The sequence below is a fragment of the Rousettus aegyptiacus genome, unplaced genomic scaffold, assembly GCF_014176215.1.
Source record: "Rousettus aegyptiacus isolate mRouAeg1 unplaced genomic scaffold, mRouAeg1.p scaffold_m13_p_9, whole genome shotgun sequence".
NCBI lineage: Eukaryota > Metazoa > Chordata > Mammalia > Chiroptera > Pteropodidae > Rousettus > Rousettus aegyptiacus.
In genome coordinates this window covers 60,771,901-60,787,573 of record NW_023416312.1, presented here as the reverse complement: position 1 = coordinate 60,787,573, position 15,673 = coordinate 60,771,901, and the positions used below count along the sequence as shown (strand labels likewise).

General features: G+C 42.5%; 1 protein-coding gene across 1 annotated transcript; it reads left to right on the top strand.

Moving 5' to 3' along the window:
* The first annotated feature begins 13,064 nt into the window (after positions 1-13,064).
* On the top strand, positions 13,065-14,341 carry LOC118607771 (thymosin beta-15A-like). The gene is given in 3 exon segments (XM_036226585.1): positions 13,065-13,295; positions 13,297-13,321; positions 14,304-14,341. Coding segments are annotated over 3 exon segments (138 nt in total). The 5' UTR covers positions 13,065-13,220.
* Positions 14,342-15,673: the final 1,332 nt, after the last annotated feature.

Here is a 15,673-nt window from a genome sequence, read left to right as displayed (position 1 = left end):
AGTTCTAATGTCATGTGTGATGAACCAAACACTAGAGTGAGGTTCTGGGCATCACCTGAGTGTCCTGTGACCTTGGGTAATACCCTTCACCTCTCTGGGAGTATCCCATTGAGGAAAAAAGACCAAGTCCCCAGAAGGGAGAGACTTCACTATGACAGTCCAATATTTATAAGAAGAACAGTAATGATGCACGAGTCCTCCTTTCAAATAATCCCCAGGGGTGCATGCCAAAATGCCTGGATAATCATCAAGGCCACCCAAGTCAGGGACTTCTGGTCAAGATGGCAGAGTAGGTAGACACTTTGCTCGCTTCCTCCCATGACCACACCAGAATTACAACTAAATTATAGAACAACCATCACTGAGAACCACCTGAAGACTGGCTGAAAGAATTTCGTTACCTAAGGACATAAAGCAAAGGCCATGCTGACACTGATACTAGGGGCACGGACGTGGAATGGGCTGGTCCCACACACACAGTGTGGTGGATGAAAATCAAGAGAGATATCTCAGCTGCGGAGGTTCTGAACCCTTAAGAGTGAAGCTTCCCAGTCCCACACAGGGCTCCCCATCCTGGGGCACCAGCGCAAGGAAGAGAAGCCCTCATGACATCTGCCCGTGTGAACCAGTGGGGTTTGTGTCTGAGAAAGACGACAAGTTGCTATAGGCCTAGACGCTGCTGGTCTTAACGTGCCTGCATGCAGACTTTCTCCCTGACAAACTCACTCACTCTGAGCTCCAGCACAGGGGCAGCAGCTCCAAAAATGAAAAGCACCAGGGATGGCATAGCAGGAACTGAATGGAGTAGCCTCAGGGCAAGGCTAGAGGGGCATGGTTCAGAGCAGGTCTCTCTGGGAACCAAAGTGCCAGCAGATGCCATTGCTCCCTTGATGAGCCCTTCCCCCACATCGCAGACAGATGCAGGCAGGCACGAAATCAGAATGCTCCATTTATGTGGCTAACACCATTTGCTTTGTCATGGTGATTCCTCGTGACCCCACCCCATGCAACTTGCAGGCCCTGCCCGAATCTCTTTCAGCAGCTTTTGCACAAATGGCCAGCTTCTGCTCACGCTGTGGACTTTCCTAAAATCTCTCAAAGATCCACAACCCCAAACAGAAATTGGCTGGCACTAGCATGCCTTGTACCTCTTTCTAAGTCACCCCAAGCCTGGCATTAGTGGTTTGCAACATAGCCTCTCCCAGGTGCCTCCAAGCCCAGAACAGGTTGCTGCCAACTGCAGATTGCTCTGTAGCTCCGACCAGATGTCTCCACAAGGGACACAGGTAGTGGCTGACATTGGCCTGCAACAGAGCTCCTCCAGTAGAGCCCCAGAACCAACACATTCAATGGCTAGCTTCAGACCACACCAGAGCACCACCCGACCACCTCCATAAATGATACACACAAAGGGATACTTGCCAGGCACCAGAGCAGCACTAAAGCGAATCTCGCTCCATGGGGTTAGCCCCCACACAACAGCTCACCTGCTGTAGTCACAGCCGGTCTTCACAGCCAGTCAGCCTGAGGGGCAATCTCCACCACTGCTGTCACAATAGCGATCAAGGCTCAACTAAATTAGGAGATCACGCAAACCCCACACAAGGAGCACCACTGGAGCACCCAGCTCAGGTGACCTGGGAGACTGTACCACTGTGCCCCACAGGACACCTGTTACATAAGACCACTCCGGCAAAGCTGGGAGACATAGCAGACCAACCTAATACGTGGAAACTTAAGCAACCATCAACATAAAACAGACTACTATAAGCGTAGCTTGGTATATACGAAGCACATGGTAACCATAAACCAAAAATCTACAAGCAGTATGCAAGAAATATAGAGAAAGGCATCCAAACACACCACTCCAGAGAGTCATCAAAACACAAGAGAAGAGAGCAAGAGAATAAGAAAGGATCAGAAAAGAACTACAAAAATATTCAGAAAGCAATTAACAAAATGGCAGTGACTGCATACCAGTCAGTAATTACTTGAACTGTAAAGGGACCAAATGCTCCAACCAAAAGACATAGGGTGGCTAAACGGGTACGAAAACAAGACACATGCATGCACTGTCTACAAGAGACACACTTTAGATAGAAGACACACATGAACTGAAAGTAAAAGGATGGAAAAAGATATTTCATGCAAATGGAGACAAATAAACCTGGGATAGCAATACATATGTCACACAAAATAGACTTTAAAACATAGGCCATAACAAAGGACAAAGGAAGACATTTCATAATGATAAAGGGATCACTACAACAAGAGGATTTAACTCTTACAAACACCCACACACCCAATGTAGGGGCATCTAAGTATTAACAGCAAATATTGATGGGCACAAGGAGAGCGAGCGACTTTAATAGTGATTGTATGGGACTTCGACACCCATATTGGCATCAGTGGATACATCATCCAGGCAGAAAATCAACAAGGAAACAGTGGCCTTAAACGACATATTAGACCAGGTGGATTTAATGGATAATTTTAGAACATTTCGCCCAAAGCAGCAGAATATACTTTTTTTTCAAGTGCATGTGGAACATTTCAAGGATAGACAACAAGTTAGTTCACAGAACAAGTCTCAATAAATTTAAGACGGCTGAAATCATATCAAGCATCCTCTCCGACCACGATGGTATGAAACTTGAAATCAATGACAAGAAGAAAAACTGAAAAACACACAAACACATGGAGGCCAAATAACATGCTACTAAACAATGAATGGCTTAACGATAAGATCAAGGAAGAAATCAAAAGATACCTTGAGACAAATGAAAATGAAAACACAACAACTCAGATCTGAGGGACACAGCAAAAGCAGTCCTAAGAGGGGAATTCATAGTGATACAGAAGTACTTCAAGAAACAGAAAAAATTCTCAAACAAACAATCTAACCTTACAACTAAAGAAACTAGAAAAAGAACAATAAACAAAGCCTAAAGTTAGTAGAAGGAAGGAAATAATATAGATCAAAGGGGAAGCAACCAATTATATGCCAACGAATTGGACAGCCTGGAAGAAATAGATAAATTCCTGGAAACATACAGTTTTCCAAGACTGAATCAAGAAGAAACAGAAAATCTGAACGGACTGACAACTGCTAATGGAATCGAATCAGTAATCAAAAAACGCCCAACAAACAAAAGTCCTGTACTGAATGGCTTCGAAGGTGAATTTTACCAAACATTCAAAGAAGAACTAACACCTAACCTCAAACTGTTCCAAAAAAAATTGAAAGGGGAAGGGAAGGCTTCAAAGCTCATTTTATGAGGCCAGCAAAACCCTGACACCAAAACCAGACAAAGGCATTACGAAAAAGGAAAATTATGGGCTGGTATCCCTGATGAACATAGATGCAAAAATCCTCAACAAAATCCTAGCAATCCAAGTTCAGCAATACATTAAAAAGATCGAGACAATTCAAGATGACCTAGAATGTAGAGGCTGTGCACGCTTCCTCTAGAAACCACACCAAAATTATAACAAAACTACACAACATCCGGTACACGGTGTGGCTAGAGGTCACCTCAAATACCAGGTCATCTCAAAATGGTAGGAGGGGCAGAGATGCAAAATGGCCCAATAGCAGTGCGGCTATCGAGAATTAGGAGGGCTATCTTGGCTGCAGAGCCCCCTCCCCCACCTGAGGAGCAAGGGGTCCCAGCCGCACACTGGGCTCCCCACCCCAGGGTTCTAGTTCCAGAAAAAGAGTCCCCACAACTTCTGGCTGTGAAAACCAGCAGAGGTTATGGCCAAGTGAGGCAGAGTGCTGCAGGGAATTAGAGACCATTCCTCTTAAAGGGCCCATGCCCGGTTTTACTTCCTGCCGGACTTGCTCGCTCTGAGCTCCAATGCCGGGGCAGTTGCCCCAGGGGTGCCAGGGACATACAAGGAGGTGCTAAGCTGAGAGCTAGGGGTCTCTGCCTGGCTCCCGGACAGAGGTGCAGGCAGAAGCCATTGTTCTCATGTTGAGCTCATTCACCTCCCAGGCTGCAGACGCAGGTGCTGTCAACCCGGATAACACAAGTGGTGTCACTCAGGGATTCCCTGAGACTCTGTGTCTCCCAACTTGTGCCCCCCAAAGCCTCTTCCAGTGATGTAGTCCATACAAATGGGCTTTCTTGGCTGAGCAGCCCCAAACCCCTATCAGTGGCTGCTGGCCTCGGTGTCTGACATGGCCCCTCGGGGCACCCGTAAGCCCTGCATGGGTGGTAGCCATATGAAGATGGCTTGGTGACTCTTACCAGGTGGCCCTGGAGATACCCGGTCTGCGTCCGACCTTGACCTGTAGCTGGACCCCTCCCTGTCTGTGCCAAGGGGTCCCACAGCACACCTACTACATAAAGCCACTCTACTAAGTCAAGGAGACCTAAGGACCCTACCTAATACATAGAAACTGACACAGGGAGGCAACCAAATTGGAGAGACAAAGAAGTATGTCCCACGTGAAAGAACAGAACAAAGCTCCAGAAAAAAAAATCACCAAAATGGAGATAAGCAATATATCAGATGCAGAGCTCAAAACACTGCTTATAAGGATGCTCAAGGAACTTAGGGGAAGAAGTGTTGATCTCAGTGAGACTTTTAACAAAGAGATTAAAAAAAAACATGAAAATGGAGGTGGGGCACATAAAAGGGAGCCAGTACGAAATGAAAAACGTAATATCTGAGATGAACAGTTAATTAGAGGGAATCAACAGAGTGGATGAATGGAGGGTCGAATTGGTGACATAGGGGATGAGGTAGCAGAGGACACCCAATCAGAACAGTAACAAGGAAAAATAATGCAAAAAAAAAAAAAAACGAAGATAGTTTAAGAAGCCTCTGGGACAGCATCAAGCATAACAACATTCACATCTCAGGGGTACCAGAAGGAGAAGAGAGAGAAAACAAGGAATTGAAAACCTACTTGAAGAAATAATGATGGAAAACTTCCCTAACCTGGTGAGGGAAATAGACATACAACTCCAGGAAGTTCAGAAAATCCAAAAAAAAAAAAAAAAAAGGATGAACCCAAAGAGGCCCATAACAAGACATCATAATTAGAATGCCAAAGGTTAAATTCAAAGAGTGAATCTTAAAAGCAGCAAGAAAAAAGCAATTGGTCACCTACAACGGAACGCCCATAAAACTGTCAGTTGATCTCTCAATGGAGACTTTAGAGGCCAGAAGGGCTTGGCACAAAATAATCAAAGCAACGAAAACCCAGGACCTACAACCAAGATTACTTTACCCCGAAAAGTTATCATTTAGAATTGAAGGACAAATGAAGAGCTTCCCGGACAAGAAAAAGCTAAAGGAGTTCATCACCTCCAAGTCAGTATTACAGGAAAAGTTTGAGGGACTTCTTTAAGAAGAAAAAATATGTATCAAAAGTCTAAATAAAGAATGACAACAACTACATAGCTATCAATGAGTACTTCAAATGAAAAAAAAATTAAATGCTCCAATCAAAAGATAGGGTGGCTGACTGAACAAGAGAACAAGATCCTTACATATGCTGCCTACAAGAGACTCACTTCAGATTAAAGACACACACACACAGACTGAAAGTAATGGGATGCAAAAAGATATTTCATGATGGACCTAGAGAGTAGTGTGCTGAATGGAGTAAGTCAGATAGAACAAGACAAATGCCATATGATTGCAATATGTGTGGAATCTAAAGAACAAAACAAACAAACAAACAAACAAACAAACAAAAAAGCAGAAATGAACTCATAGGTACAGAGAACATTTTAAGAGTTACAGGATGGGAAAGGGGTTGGGGAGTCGGTGAAAAAGGGAGACGGATTAAGGAGTAAAAATTGGTAGTTACAAAATAGTCGTGGAGATAGAAAGTATAGCATAAAGAATATAGCTAATAATATTGTAATAACTACATACCGTGTCAGAGGGGTACTAGATTTATTGGGGTGATCACTTTGTAAGCTATACAGATATCTAATCAGTACGTTGTGCTAACTGTAACTGAAAAATAAAAAATATAAATATATATATTAAGTAAAAAATAACTGATCTTACACCATGATCAGGAGGGAGTTATTCATGGGATGCCAGGCTGATTCAATATCTGCAAATCAGTTAACATGATATACCATGCAAACAACAGGTGCAGAAAATACATTAGACAAAATCCAGCTCCCGTTTATGATATAAACTCTCAGCAAAGTCGCAATAAAGGGAACATACCTCAGCATACTGAAGGTTATATATGACAAACTCACAGCTAACATCATACTCAATGGTGAAAAGCTGAAAGCTTTTTCTTCAAGATCAGGAACAAGTCAAGGGTACCCACTTTCACCACTTTTATTCAACATAGTATTGCAAGTCCTAGCCACAGCAATCAGACAAGAAAAGGAAATAGAAGGCATCTGAATTGGAAACGAAGAAGTAAAACTGTCATTATTTGCACAAGACATGATGCCATAAATAGAAAAGCCTTAAGATTTCAGCAAAAAAAAAAAACTTTAGAAATAAAAAGTGAATTCAGTTAAGTGGCAGGATACAAAATTAAAACTCAGAAATCAGTTGTGTTTTCATATACCAAGAACAAACTAACAGAAAGAGAAATTGAGATAACAGCCCCATTTACAGTTGCATCAAAAAATTTTAAGAAAATTCTTAGGAAGAAACTTAACCAAGGAGGTAAAAGACCTGTACTCGGAAAATTACAAGACATTGAAGAAAGAAATTGAAGAAGATACAAATAAATGGAAGCATATACCATGCTCATGGATAGGACGAATTAACAGCATTAAAATATCCATACGACCAAAAGCAACCTTCAGATTCAATGCAATCTCTATCAACATACTAACTGCATTTTTCACAGAACTTGAACAAATAATCCCAAGGTTCATATGGAACCCACAAAGATCCCGAATAGCCAAAGCAACCTTGAGAAAGAATTACAAAGTTGGAGGTATCACTCTCCCTCTTGTCAAACTAGACTACAAGGCTCTAGTAATCGAAACAGCATGGTACTGACACAAAAACAGACACATGGATCTATGGAACAGAATAGACATCCCCTAATTCAACCTATGCCTATGTGGTCATGTAATCTATGACAAAGGAGGCAAGAATATATAATAGTATATATATAACAATCAAAATAGTATATGGATAGATACATGCAAAAAAGAAAAGAAAAGAAACAAAACTAGACCTCCCCCTTACACCATATAGAAGAATAGACTCAGAATGGATTAAAGACTTATATGTAAAACCTGAAACCACATGAAAACATAGTCAGGAGACTCTCTGACATCACTCCTAGTAATAGCTTTTCTTATACATCTCCTTGAACAAGGGAGACAAAAGAAAAAAATAAACAGATGGAACTAAATCAAACAACATTTTTTTTTGTTCAGCTAAGGAAACTATCAACAAAATGAAACATAACCTACCAAATGGGAGAAGATATTCGACAATGATACATCCAATAAGGAGTCTAAATATGAATTATGCGGGGAATTCATCCAACTTAACCCCTCAAAAACAATAATCTTATTAAAAACTGGGCACAGGACCTGAATAGTCATTTCTCCAAATAAGACATACTGATGGCCAATATACATATGAAAAGATGTTCAAGGTCTCTAATCATTAGAGATAGGCAAATTAAACCACAGTAAGATATCACCTCACACCTCTCAGAATGACAATCTTCAATAAACCAACAAACAAGGAGTGTTGGTGATGATGTGGAGAAAAGGGAACCCTCATGCACTGTTTGGTGGGATCGCAAGTCAGTGCAGTCTCTATGGAAAACAGAATGCCAAATCCTTAAAAAATTAAAAATAGAACTATCATATGACTGAGCAATTCACTTCTGAGTATTTATTCGAAGAAATGCAAAACACTATTTCAAAAAGGTATATGCTCCCTTATGTTACAGTACTATTTGCAATAGCCAAGATAGGGAAGCAACCTGAGTGCCTATGAAAAGACAGTGGGATAAAGAAGCAGTGGTACATATATACAATGGAATATTACTCAGCCATAAAAAAGAATGAAATCTTACTATTTGTGACATTTACATACCTAGAGGATATTATGCTAAGTGAAATAAGTCAGAGAAAGACAAATGCCACATGATCTCACTTACATGTGGAATCTAAAGACAAAAATAAACGAACAATCAAAATGGAAGCAGACTCATAGATACAGAGAACACAGATGGTTGCCAGGTGGGAGGGGGATTGCAGAGCTGGTCAAGAAAAATTAAGATATTTAGAAGTAGAAATTAAGAGTTAAAATATGGTTGCTTGGATGTAAAGTTCAGCACAGAGAATATTGTCAATAATATTATAATAACTATGTATAGCGCTAGGTGGGTACTAGACTAATTGGGGGGATCGCTTCATAAATTATATAAATATCTAAACACTATGCTGCATACCTGGAACAAATATAAAGTAATATTGAACATCAACTGCAACTGAAAAGTTAAAAACAACAACGACAACAAAGTCATAAAGTTAAGGGACAGGAGAGCTGTAGAGTGATTGCCCAGCAGCCTTAAGGGCCCGATTGAGGTTCTTGGTCATAAAATTTAAACTGAAGTTATTCATGTGATTGTGTGTTTTCCCCCAGCCTGGTTTAGCTGTGTGGGTTTAGGCTCTGTGAGTTGTATTTGGTCTTATTCAAAGTTATGATTTTGCCAGGGAAGCAATACAAAGTGAGGGAAGGGCTGAAGAGTGGAGCAATATGTAAGGAGTGATTGTAATGACTGAGCATGACATTTGAGCTAAAGGAGGGTGGAAGAGAAGATAATACGGGAGCAAGGGATTGTGAAAATCTGGTACAGCCAATAGACTGGAGACTCTGTTGAGGTTCAAGGACAGTCAAAAGGAGAGAGCTGGCAAAAGAGCAGTTAGTGGTCATAGAGAGGGGATGTGTGAAAATGAGATTATGGAGCGGCTGTTATAACTGGTATGATAGGCCTAGGGTATAGCCATGTGAGTGAGTACCGGAGGTGGGGTCAAGAGCAGTGCCATAGAGGAGAAATGTTCAAAGAGCTGATGAAGCTTGTACATGAGAAGGATCATTTTTGAGCTCACCAGGAATTAAGACAGGACTACTACCACTGAGAAGGACCATGTTCCATGAGCTAAAATCTTTGAGAAATAAGAAGGAGAAAACTGAAGGTCAGTAGATGGCAGCAACGATGAAGACTAGTCAGTGACAAACTGTCAAAAGCTGAACATTTTCAGGAAGGTGGGAGAGGAATGGTCTAAAGGCAAACAATGAGAAGTAAAGAATAAATTTATCCACAAACTTCGGGCTCTGTGGTACAAGGGTAGTAGGAGGAAAAATCATCTGCTCCTTCTGAGTGGGCTGTTGGGGACACAGAGTCCTCAGGAAAGAACCTGGTTTCTGTTAGGCGAAGACAATGAAGGGAAGAGCACAGCCAGAGAAGAAGTTGAGGGTATAGAGGATCACGGAGGGTGCAATGTATTTTAGGAGAAGGGGAGGGGTATGAGAAGAGAACTATAGAGGGGATGTGGTCACGGCCTTACGGAGGTTAGAATGTGGGAGTTGACGGGTGCCATGGGGGTCTTGGGGTTCTTGTGGTAACTGGCACAAATGGAGACAATCATCATCATTAGAGGAGTTCCGATGGATTCAAGGCAGATACGGGTGACAGGACTTTGAAGTTTGGGCTTGGGGGTGGCTGGGCGGATAACTGGGGCATCGTGTTGAACCCCAGTGATGTAGAAGTTCAGTTCTAGACCTGGAGCACTGGTCCATACAATGCTCCATACTGCTCCTGGAAACGGAAATCACAAAATTCTGTAGTGATAGAAAAAGGTGCTAGAAACTACACTTCATGTTCAGGGTAGGATTATCCCTGGGGGAGCGGGAAGGTGAATGGCCATGGGGAGAGGGTCAAGGATGCCTCAAATTTTCTGTAGTGTTTTTATTCCTAAAAAAAGAAAGAAAGAAAAAGGAAAAGGAAATAGAAATGGAAATATATACAAATGTTAGCAACATTCAAATCTGGGTGGTGGAAACTCTGAAGTTTATTAAATTTAATGCCTGGGACATTGTAGGTACTTAATGAATATTATTTGTTGAATGAGTGTGCCTTTCTCTTTTAAAAGTTTCTCCAACAAAAATGTTTTTCTACAGGTCAAGATAGAGGGTGCTTATGCTTATAAAGTTTCCATTTAGACTGATACTTATTAAAAGCAGGCAGTAATGACCTAGGAAATGTAAATGTTGCCAAAGTGCTGAGCTGTTTCCTAAATTGTAGCAATAATTTGGTCCACAGAAAGTAGATTTAATGAGGGTACATCAGGCATTTATAATTTGATTAAATAGTAAAGTATAAACCTACCCAGTCCTGCAAGGTAGTCAGTAGCTACATTTGGGCATTTGACACTTCAAATGTGACTAGTCCAAATTAGTATGCGTGGTGTCAAATACACAACAACTTTCAAAGACTTAGTAGGAAAGAATGCAAATATGTTATGATTCTCATATTGATAATCTGTTTAAATAATAGTATATTTTGTCTAACGAGTTAAAATAAATTAATGTCATTTTAAAAAAAGTTTCTCCAACACATATACACCGCTCTCAAATTAACACAATGTGCTAGAAGAGCGTAGAAAAGAGAATGGAGAGAGATGCAGAAGGCTTGAGAAATCCCGTGGAGAGAGGGATTCTTGATCTCCATAGCACTCTACCACCATACACGAGCCATACGGAAAATATGGGGTGCAAACTGGAGACGTAGTCCTATCTCAATTTTACCTTAATTCTCTAAGGTTTGGGGAGAGTATCCAGAAAATGACCTTGAGGATTGAGCCCTTTCAGATAACTACTGGATCCTCCCTTTTCTCCCCTAACATAGACACTGGGTGGTGCTGCTATCCAAAAATTCTGCTCTATCGTGGATTTATTACTTCACTCTACAGACAGGTATTTATCCAGTGTCTCCTGTGGGCCAAGCAAAGTGCTAGCAATCGGGATATAAAGATGAACAGCCTCAGTAGGTTCTCCTCTGATTACCCTAAACTGACCACCACCATTTTCAGTGGGTGAGAGAATGGAAAATGTGACTTCTACATAGGAGAGCATCACTGTCACAGAAATGTCCCGCACTGGGGCCGAATGATCCTATACCACCTACCCTCTTCATGAACACCCCTCCTCCACGACCTGTCCAAGGACTGGGGAAAACAACACTAAGCATCACTTCCAAACCAACCGTTTCGTCGGTCGTCGTAGCATACTCAGGCTCCCGTGGCTGTAAAAATCCAAGAGCCTGACTAGGGCTCCTTCGGCTTGGATCTCGGAGTTCCGGACTCCGGACGTTCAAAGCTAACTGGGCAAGAAGTGTCTGCTCATTGTAGAGGCCCCTGCTATCCTGGAGGAGTGCGTATACTTGGGGAAAAGGTAAGGGGAGCCTCCTGAAGAAAGGAGCAGGAGATGCAGGGGAGACTTGACGGCGATCCATCCCTGGGCGAATCAGAGAGGGCTTGGACCGGGTCTGGGGAGGCAGTCGGGTATAACGTCATGAAAAGCCAGTTGTAGGGGTGGAGGTCCTGAGTAGAGGGGAGACAGGCCCGGGCCTGCGAGGCTAAAGCGGAGAGAGGGGCAAGGAAGCGGGCGTGGGATGCCTCCGCGGATCGGAGAGGGCTGGGGCGGGGTCACGGGCGGGGTCTGCCCCTCAGTTTACTACCCGGGGGTCCTGCGCGGAAAGGCTCGTCTGGGCCAGCGTGCGAAGCGGTCCGACTTCCCTGTCTGCTTTTCCCTGGACTTCATCCAGCCTTCAGGTGGGGACGTGCGGTTCCGCGGGAGCCAGAGGAAGGGCGGCAGGAGGGCGCGGCGGACGCGGGGCGGGGGCTGGCTGGCCTTCGGGACCTGCGGAGGCCGGGTTGGGACTGGCGTTTCAGATCTGCACCTCCTGGCGGCGCCTTTGTCTTCCACGGCGCCGCCACCTTCTGCGCGCGATGCCGGACGACCCGAGGGCGCGGCCCCCGGAGCGGCCCGTCCGCTGTGGCTGCGCGTCCGAGGCTTCGAAGAAGAGGAGTTTGGGCGCCGTCCGGAATGGGCCCTCGGGGGCTGGCCCTTCGCCCTCGCCCCGCCCGTGGCGGATAGGTGAGGCTGGGCGCCCGCCGACGATGGTAGTTATTTAAAAATGTGTAAGCAAACAGCTGCCAACAAACCGGCCTGTGCGCCCAGCCCTATTATTTATTCGTTTCCCCGCCTCTGGAGGTTGGCGTCAGATCGCTGGTCAAGGGCGAGACTGAAGGTGACCTCCACGGAAGGGAGGCATATTCGGAACTTCTGGCTACTTCGGGCCTCGCCATTCTACTCTGGGCACTGGATGTGCACTACCCGCACCAGGCCGGGGTCAGACACGCGCTTGAGAGTTCTGCTTCCCGGTCTCTAGAGTCTCCTATTGTCTCTTCGCGACAAACCCGGCAAACCCGGAATGGTCACAGGGCACCTCATTTCCTAGCCTCTCCCATTGCAGAGAACACGTGGTGAAATAAAAGTCCACTCTCTTTGGTTTATCCCATTCTTCCGAAGTCCTTGGTTTGATCCTAATTACCTGTACCTTCTTACAACGTTTACAAACCAGTGCCACCAGGAGCTCTTATGAGACCTGTAATTACTTATGACTGGATTAAATTTCTCCCTCTCTTATTGTAGCTCCTTAATCTGTTGTTTGGGGACAGATAAAATGTTGACAACTAGTCCGACTTATGCTACCTTTTCTTGTGTGTGCTGCTCCCCAAGACAAATGCCTCCCAAAGTGGTCGAATACAAAGTGAAGGTGCTTGAATAACGCTATCTCCAGTCTCAAAAATCGTTAGCTACTCTGTATTTTTTCTTCTATCTCTATCTGTTTTTGTGCTTCTATCACCTCCATTTGACCCTTCCTGTGATTTTAAGAGTCGGACATACTGACTCTGGGTTTTAAAGCATCTCGGATTCTAGTGTATCCTGATCCAATGGCATGGACTGCCTATCAGAAATGAGGTAATGATGTGGAGTTCAAAATATTCTAATAAACACATGACGTTTTTTAAAACGTGTGCTGTTTTTTGTTGTTGTTGAAAATCTGCAAGTAAAATGCTTATTGACAGTAAATGTGAGAATTTTTTGGCTGTGATCCCTTAATATGACAATAGTTCTGCCAGTTAAGTTCTCGATTTTTTTCCCCAGTCTTTCTTTCAGTCAAGATGAGCGATAAGCCAGAATTGTCTGAAGTGGAGAAGTATGCCAGGTCAAAACTGAAGAAAACTAATACTGAAGAAAAAAAATGCCCTCCCCTCAAAGGAAAGTAAGTCATGGGATGGGCGGGGGACACAGGAATGGTTTCTATTGGAGAAAAACAATGGTGAACTTCCATAGGCTCAGTAAATAAACTCTTCCTAGCAATTTTTGCCGCAAAGTAAGAAATAATTACAGTACCATTATATTTAATGCCACAGTTAAAAATATCAAAGAGCTGTCTTCTTGGGTTACATATGTGGTTCTCACATGATAGACCCAAGAAGTAATGTGGTAATTAAAAAAAAAAACTAACTCCTTGTTCAAAAATTACTAAACCTCATATTATAACCAACCTTGGAATATTGGATTAGCACTACAAAAACCTTAGTCTTGTCCACTTTATGGTTATTTGTAATTTTCTGCATCTAGCAATTTGGGCCCATGATTTCATTCCTAAAGAACCACACAAACTGCAGTTTTGGCTTTCTCAACCTGATGACAAGATAAGGCAGAGAACAAGCTTAGATCTGGGGTGCACGCAAGGTTCCCAGACTCAAGGGATTAGTTTTGACTTCAGGAGTTACAGCCTGATGGAGAAACTCCACACACATTCACAAAACTGACGGGCGCTTTTTGTCATGTCAGCGTTACTTGAGAGTTCCAAAGTTAGTCAAAAATTGTCTGAAATATAACTTCCTAATTACATAGTGATAGACAAATCTGAGGAAAATGCTTCACTTGCTCCTCAGTCTCAGAATAATCTATGGAAAGAATGGTAATAGCATAAATCTACCTCTCAAATGGGGGGAAAAACATAGTTCATGTAGAATATAATGAATGCTCAGGTGGTTAAATTATGAATGCGCGCACGCGCGCGCACACACACACACACACACACACATCACACAGGATTTGTGCTTAGTACTTTGGCACTCTAAATTTAAAGCAGGTATGGCAGCCTTCAGTGACTTGGCAAAGAGCTCCTTTGTAAGAAACTTAACTTAGAAAAATGCCCTCAATGATTTTTTTGTGTTTGTGTTTTCCCTCAGCTATCCATCAGGAGAAAGAGTGTGTTCAAACATCATAAAATGAGAATTCTCTCCCAAGAGCAAATTTCAACATTGCCTTAGTATCTTGGTTTAAGGCTCGTTTTTTGTAAACCTATGTTTGTTGAGATTTTAGGCATCTTCTGATGTCTTCTCACTCATAATCCCTGGGTAAGAGGTCAGGGGTAGCTAGTGTTCTCTTACATTCATTTTTAAACTTTCTCTTTGTGCATGAATTCCAGTTGGTAGATACTGTTTATAATCTTAGCATTGATGGCCTTTATATATATAGTCCTTGCATCCCCATAGGATAAGCTACTTATAACCATCTACAATAGTTGTCTCCATTATTCCATAATCTTCATGAAGTCACATGCATTTTCAGCTTCCACAGTTTATTTTCATTTCTTATGTAGTAATGAAATAACAAATACAATCATTATGTTGAGACTCCTATGGTTCATTCTTGGTGGTCTTCTAAGGAATAAAAATATAAAAGAGTACTCTTTTCAGCTAAATGAAATGATTGAAGGAAAGCTGCTTTAGTAGGTTGGTTACATGGAAAGGGTGCTCCTCTGTCCAGTTCAAGTGGATCCTGTCTTGGAGATGCTAAGTGATTTCCATAGAGTTGGAATCATAGATTTGGGAACCTTGGGAGAAAAGGTAGTGTGGACTATCTTCCTTATCTCAGAGATGAAGAAATAAAAACACAGGGTCTGAAGTAATCTGCTCAAGGTGAATAAAGGCTGGAATTTAAACTGGGCACTTTTGCTTTCTGAATAGTGCTTTTCAACTTAAATAGAGGGGACATCCAAGACTGGGCTTGGGTAGGGAATGGGGCAGGAAGCATTTGCTAATACATAGTGTGCTAAGCATATCACATATTCTATTGACCATAAACTCAAATATTTCATACCTGCTAATAAGCTGAAGCACTGAACCTCTGGTTTTTGTCCTGAACAGAATTCACTGTCTTATGAACCAATTAGTTTTGGTGTTCATGGTTAGCAAAATGAAAACACAGGAATGAGAATGTCTCTATTTCTACCCTTAAACAATACTACTACCACTTTTAATTTATAAAAACCCATCACCTATAACCCAACCAATTAGAAGTGTTAACATTTGGGTGTATAATCATCCACACTGTGGTGTGTGTGTGTGTGTGTGTGTGTGTGTGTGTGTGTATTTCCTACAAAAAAGGGATTATGCAGTTTCTACCTATTTTAAACCTCAAATATCTTACCACCCATTTCTAGTGGCTTACATATTTAAATAACAAAGTAGGGGCTGTTTTCTTTGCTAGAGCATGAACTTTCATGATAAGCATATGAAAAGATGTTTCACTTCATATGTCATGAGAGAAATGCAAA